This window comes from Colossoma macropomum, unplaced genomic scaffold (genome assembly GCF_904425465.1).
Source record: "Colossoma macropomum unplaced genomic scaffold, Colossoma_macropomum, whole genome shotgun sequence".
NCBI classification, from domain to species: Eukaryota; Metazoa; Chordata; class Actinopteri; order Characiformes; family Serrasalmidae; genus Colossoma; species Colossoma macropomum.
The window spans coordinates 21,308,991-21,315,811 of record NW_023494802.1 but is presented as its reverse complement, the minus strand read 5'-3'; the positions used below and the strand labels follow the sequence as shown (position 1 = coordinate 21,315,811).

At 41.0% G+C, this 6,821-nt stretch overlaps 1 protein-coding gene across 2 annotated transcripts in view; it reads right to left on the bottom strand.

The window, feature by feature from the left end:
- The window catches only part of lama5 (laminin, alpha 5), a 135,643-nt gene that overhangs the window by 63,011 nt on the left and 65,811 nt on the right, over positions 1-6,821 (bottom strand). For both annotated transcript variants that reach the window (XM_036590733.1, XM_036590734.1), the window contains exons 8-10: positions 1,189-1,307; positions 956-1,046; positions 120-254 (exon numbers count right to left, since the gene is read on the bottom strand). In XM_036590733.1, coding sequence (XP_036446626.1) covers positions 120-254; positions 956-1,046; positions 1,189-1,307 — 345 coding nt within the window. The remainder of the gene's footprint in view (positions 1-119; positions 255-955; positions 1,047-1,188; positions 1,308-6,821) is intronic.

The following is a 6,821-nucleotide window of genomic DNA, read 5'->3' as shown; positions in this document are numbered from 1 at the left end:
ATTAACAAAACATGTCATTTGTTGCTGTAGATCAGTAGATCAGCAGATCTTTTTATCTGGTTTTCTTTCAAAGGCAGAACATTTTGTCCTGAAAATGCTCAGAAAAAGTTCACTCTTACGGTAGCAGGTGGGGAAATTCTCATAGCCCTCTGCGCAGGAGTCACAGCGTTCGCCTGTGTAGTTGGGTTTACAGTAACAACGACCTGTGTGATCCTCACACGTCCCGTCAGTGAACTCCGATTCACACTGACACTCTGCAGAGAGACAGTTTTGAGACACGCTTCTGATTAAAGATCTATTTTTTAAAATACACTCATGGTGGAGAGGTGCACACAAGGTGTTTTCCCCCAGAGCTGCTTCTATTTTACCATTATCAACATTACATATGAAAACTCGGAAGGTTTCAGACAGTAAATAAAATGCCTATATTTGCGTTGCAGACATCATGACCCCTGGTTCCTACCAGAACCACTGTAAAGAAGTCAGTAAATTTCTCTACGATTAACTATTTTACATCGGCTGTTAGGGCAGTCATGGGCTGGAGGTTAGGGAACCAGTCTCGTGACCAGAAGGTCGCCGGTTTGATCCCCTGAGCCGACAGTACGTGACTGAAGTGCCCTTGAGCAAAACACCTAACCCCCAACTGCTCCCTGGGTGCCATGGATAGGGCTGCCCACTGCTCTGGGCATGTTTGCTCACTGCCCCCTAGTGGGTGTGTTCACTAGTGTGTATGTGGTGTTTCACTGCATGGATGGGTCAAAATGCAGAGGTGAAATTTCCCTGTTGTGGGACTAATAAGGGTCACTTAATCAAACCACTTTGACTGCCCTGAATGACTCAACCATTGAACTGTGCAGATATTTTGGAAAATTCCATAACGGCAAAAAAAGAAAACTGATATTTATCCCCTCTATATATTTCTCTTCTTCTAAACTTTATGTGGTCAGACACTCACTTGAGCAGGCCAGTGGTGACTCCAGAGGGTGGTCAGGTGACCTGTAGTATCCTGGGACACAGCGCTCACAGTTGATGCCTGTGGTGTGGTGCTACAAACAACATTAAACCATGTGACATCTGTATGTTTAATACAGCAGCAAAGCACAAACCACAGCAGCACAACACTTTATTAGCACTGATTCAGCCTGTGTGTGTGTGTGTGTGTGTGTGTGTGTGTGTGTGTGTGTTTACCTGACACTCCATACACACTCCTCCTCCTACGTACTCCCCCTGCATGTTCAGACTGGCTCTCCGCTTGTTCACCTCAGGGTCATAGTAGCAGTCGAAAGCGTGTCCATGGCAGTTACACTCTGCAGACACAAACACACACTAGTTTACTATTTTGATCGATGACAGCTAATTACCAGTTGTACTGATCATTTTTTAGCTGTAGCTCATTAGAGCCAGCTGAGAATTCATATCAGTAGAGCAGATAGTAAGTATTCAGTCCATATCACGTTTGTGTCTGTAAGCAGAAGAGGAGATATTTTATCATGCTGTGAATCTGAGGAACAGTTATGCTGCGTATGTCTCGTTTTGCAGAAACAAACCCGCTAGACACCAACAATACAGAAATATGAAAACGCAAGGCTGTCAAGAAAGGAAACTGGATGTAAATGCAGTTCATTACATTACTAACTGTATATTTGGACAGGTAGGCAGAACACATCCTGTTAGTACAGCTGTGCTACCTCTGCCTACGCAGTCACTCAGTAAAACTGCTTCTGCTTTAAGGCACATAACTTACATTTTACACTACTGTTCAAACACTGACTGTTTCACTGAATTGTTGGTCGGTATAATTTCTCTGGGTTCCGTATTAAAATGCGATGAATACCTGAATAGTGATTTCAGTATTTAAATACTGGCATCTCAAACGGTTAACCAAGAAGTCCAATAGCAAATGACATCTATGAATTTACACAGCAGTCAGACAGACACAGCTATTTCATTAGATTCACCCTGAAGACTATTTTAGCACCATGAAAGGAACTTTTTTCAGAGTTACTGTTTGTAAGTCACAGAAATCACATCTATATCATTTTAATCACTCTTTAGTTGCCTGCCAGTATTGTTTTGAAGCATGTAAACAACCCACAGTGAGAGCTAGGCCCAATCCCATTTTACCCCCTGCCCTACCCCTCTGTTTTGTGCGTTCTCATCTAGGGGTAGGGTGTCCTGATTCTTGTTGAGATAGAGGGGTAGGGTGAAGTGTTAGGGCTACATGACCATCCAAACAGAGGTTTTTCAGAGACTCTAAACAGAGTGACATGAGAAAAAATGAAACCCTAACCGTTAAAATTTCGATAACCATCGTATTATCTTAGTTTTATATAGTTTCAATCTATTACGGTCGTTTTCTTCACAACAACCATAAAAATTGCTAGTAATATGCTGATGTCTCAGTAGCTACCTAGATAAATCTCTCATTCCACCTTTAATTGTGCAGCAGTTACATTCTGGCGCCTCTGGCATCAGAACTGCTGCTCTATTTAAGGTGGAACAAAAGAATTCAAACGAGGCTGGTGAATATCTGACTTCAGCTTCATATCACTGAAGAATTAGGGGTGGGTGATAATAAATAATTGCCCCCCTCTTTGAAGGCATATGATTCCCTAAATGTAACTAAAGCCCAGCAGTGAGGAGCTGAACTTTACCCTCCTCTGCTGTCACTGCAGACTGGCAGGGTCGCCTACAGAGCAGCGCTGGTAGCTGTTAATGAAGTGATGCTCTTTTTATTTGAGGGTCCCATTTCAGGGGGAAGATTTCAGCCACTACCCTGTAACTCAGTTCCAAAGGGCAACACTCAAAAACAAGGGGTAGGGGTAAAAATAAGGGGTAAAAATAAGAAATGGGATTGGGCCTTAGACAGGCTAAAGTACAGCCTCCGCATAATGGGGTTAGTTTAAAATTACACTGAATTAACTGTGTTTGCATAAAATTTCCAGACTTTTCATGACTGTTACAACAAGACCATCAGTCTGTCACACATAACCCTGCCAAAACTGCTCAGACATGGTAAATGTAAAACACTTTCATTTGTAGCGGAGATCTGCAGGTTGCTTGTATAAAAATATGATCAAAAAATACTATTAAACTAAATATTTAAAAATTATTTGGCAAAAATTAAATGTGTTCAGCTGTGCCGCACTCTCCTCTCCAGAAAAATAAAAGTCAACTTCTTTTGACCCTTAAAGGTTAAACTGGAGCTGAGAGGGTAAATCTGTTTGGCCATAAACACTAGATTAAGATAAAAGATTACAAATTAGACACAAACGTTTGAGACGGGACACTAGATTTACACAGCACACACACACACAAGATAAAGAGAACAGAAAGAACAAAAAGTAGGATAAGGGCACGGTCCTTGTTCACGGTAAGAAAGAAAGAAAACGTAAAAAAGGAAGGAATTTCACTGTTTTTCTACTACATTTTTAAATTAATTAAAGGTAGAGATGGAAACAACGTCATTCAGAATGTTTTAAGTGAAACGGTTCACTGCAGAAAAATGTATTTACAGTGGTGCTGAGAGGAACCAGGGGATGCAATTTCAAAGCCATGAAAATAGCCACTTTATTTTCTGTCCAAAATGACCAGTGAACCTGTCTAGAGGTGTCTACATACATACATCATCTAAACCGCTTATCCTTCTGGGTCGCGGTGGGGTGCTGGAGCCAATCCCAGCTGTCATTGGGCGGAAGGCAGGATACACCCTGGACAGGTCGCCAGTCCATCGCAGGGCAGACAGACAGACAGACATACACAATCACACCTAGGGGCAATTTTAGCACGTCCAATTGGCCTGACCGCATGTTTTTGGACTGTGGGAGGAAACCGGAGTACCCGGAGGAAACCCACACAGACACGGGGAGAACAGGCAAACTCCACACAGAAACAACCCTGGTTACCCGGCTGGGAATCGAACCCAGGCCATTCTTGCTGTGAGGTGACAGCGCTACCCACTGTGCCACCGTGCCACCCTAGAGGTGTCTATTGAGCTGTACTGTTTTCTCTTACAGTGCCTTGTATGCACTTCACCATCATCACTGGATTTTAATAAATTTGTTGTAAACCAAAACCTTCCTCAAAACTACTGAAAACAATGTCTCATTTCATGTATTAGGTTTAGAGGTAGTAAACTCTTCAGATGTCTGGTTCCTATCACCACCACTGTGAACAATTCTGACTCAGTAAGAGTCTCTAAAATGGCTTATTTCACATTTGAGGACTCTGAATGACTTTGTTTACATCTTAATGATTCAATTATGCAGAATTCTTGAAAAATTGGTGGAATTTCTCTTTAAACTTGGACTTGTTTGAACTGCTGAACCTGTTTAAATAAACGCTTTAGGATCTAACATTTAACAAGTTCATGATAAAAGAAAATGTCGTGCTCTTTCATAAGGAGCTGTATTTCATACATAAACTCAAAGCCAAAGGTAGTATAAATATCCTAAAGCAAACATGTACCTCAAGCGTCTCATCCGGATCTGCTAATCATGGGTTCCATTTCGCGTAAAAGAGGAAAGCAAAGTGAACGTCTGCCAGCTGATTCATTAGAGTGCGCAGTGTGATTATACAGCAGTTTTTACACACAAAATGAAACATATGACCCTTTCATCCCTCAACAGGCTCTCATTCTCTCAAATAGAACACTTTTAATGATAGTCACGATATATAAACATGATGGATAGAAAATTACAAAAACAATACAACCTGCTCATTCAGAATGTTTTGATGTGTTTTCAGTGTTGGGTTAGGCAGTGTGTTGTGTAGAGACAGTCTGTAGGTCTGCACAGTATATTGTTTGTTAGCAGTTACTGTGATGTTGGTCTTTAGAACCGACACTGCAAAAGAGTCGTTTTTTCACTGTGTGCTGTCTCTGACCAGCTGCTGCTCCACATCAGTGTTTCTAAATTCCTGTAATCCAACAAAAGTAAATTATTTTGGTCAAAGTTATTTGGTTCACATTATCGGTTCACTAGTTTGTTTTTAATATCGCTGTTGTCGGAAGAAAACCTCGTATCTCCAAAATAGTAACTTTACAGGAGAAGGAAAAAACCTACTTTACTTTTAATGTAAGTCAATGGAACCAGACTTTTTTCCAAGTCATGTTGGGTCATTTCTTTTAGTCCGTTCATTATGAAATTTACACACAATGTAAAGGACAACAGGTATTTTGAAATTATGTAAAAAACTGGACGTCAAAAACGGAGATACGAGGTTTTCGTCCGACAACAGCGACATACTACAGGAAGTATAGCAGACAGAATATGAAACGATATAATGACAACACTAATATTCTGTCCGTGTACTGCAGCCCCGGTTAGCTGGCCGTGTTTCGTTAGAGGTACAGTTCACAGCCTTTGGGGTAGAAACCCAGTGACCTTGAGTGAAATGAAGCATCGATCCCAGTGGAGACGCTTTCTCTGCCTTTCCTCAACAGCTCTGCTAACAGATGTGCTAAAAGCCCCGACTCCCACAGTGTGTGTGTGTGTGGGAGGTGAAGATATTAGATTGCAAGACAGAACGGTGGGCATCAGACAGCACACACTAAGGACCCTTTTAAAGCACCCCAGCAAACACACACACACCCACACCCACACACACACACACACACACACACACACATACACCCACACACATACACCCACACACACACACATACACCCACACACATACACCCACACACACATACACCCACACCCACACACACACACACACACACCCACACCCACACCCACACACACCCACACACATACACCCACACCCACACCCACACACACACACCCACACACACACATACACATACACACCCACACATACACCCACACCCACACACACACACATACACACACCCACACCCACACATACACACCCACACACACACACATCTCCCTTTCACCTGACGGTGGCAGCTGACCAGACCTGCAGCTTCATTTAGTGAATGACATTTAGTCAAGACTACAGACATAAAGCTCAAACTAAACACTGAAAACTGCGAGACAGAAAACTTCTTATCAAAGCAAATTCAGCAGTTCAGTAAATATCAACCCTTTAAGGTCGAACAAAAACAAGAACATCACCTAACAAAACCAAAGTTTTACAGATTTTTGTTTAGTTTGCCTCACAAATTATATTATTCAACAAATAAAAACCATGTCAATAAGAATATGATTAATACATAAGACATGATATATTGTTACTTTTAAACAATTATTTATTATTTATTATAAGCGCTTATCCAAACAATCCAACAATAAAAGAAGCCTCGTGCATCTTTTATACAGTGATAGGAAACACAGTAGCTCACAGAAAGCTCAGATTCTATGTGCTGATATTTTGAAAACTTCATATTTTGAATCATTAATGATTAATATATCGTCCCCCAGGTATTTTAACACAGTGCAATCAGGCCCTCTTGTTTGAACACCCCTGATGTAAGTGATTGATGTACTATTGTCATCATATCTTCATCTGTATTATGTTAATTCTGCATTTGAGACCTAAACACAAATGTTCTTTTTGAGGCTGTGCGTGTGATGCTAATATGTAAAGACGTATGATGTGGTCTAAAAAACTCCTGCACAGTCTTAATCAACACTTCTGACTTTTGAATTATTATTCCAGGCTTTACAGGAAAACTCACAGCGGTGCACCCACAACATATTCACTCATGTTTTCTCACCCCGACTCACTAACGCTAATCTTTTAATTTTACTTTACGCATGTTTTCATTTAGACAGCAATGATATACATCTATACATAATAGGAATTTTCAAGCCAATTATAAATCTAACCCTCAACTCTTCCAGTAAAAAATG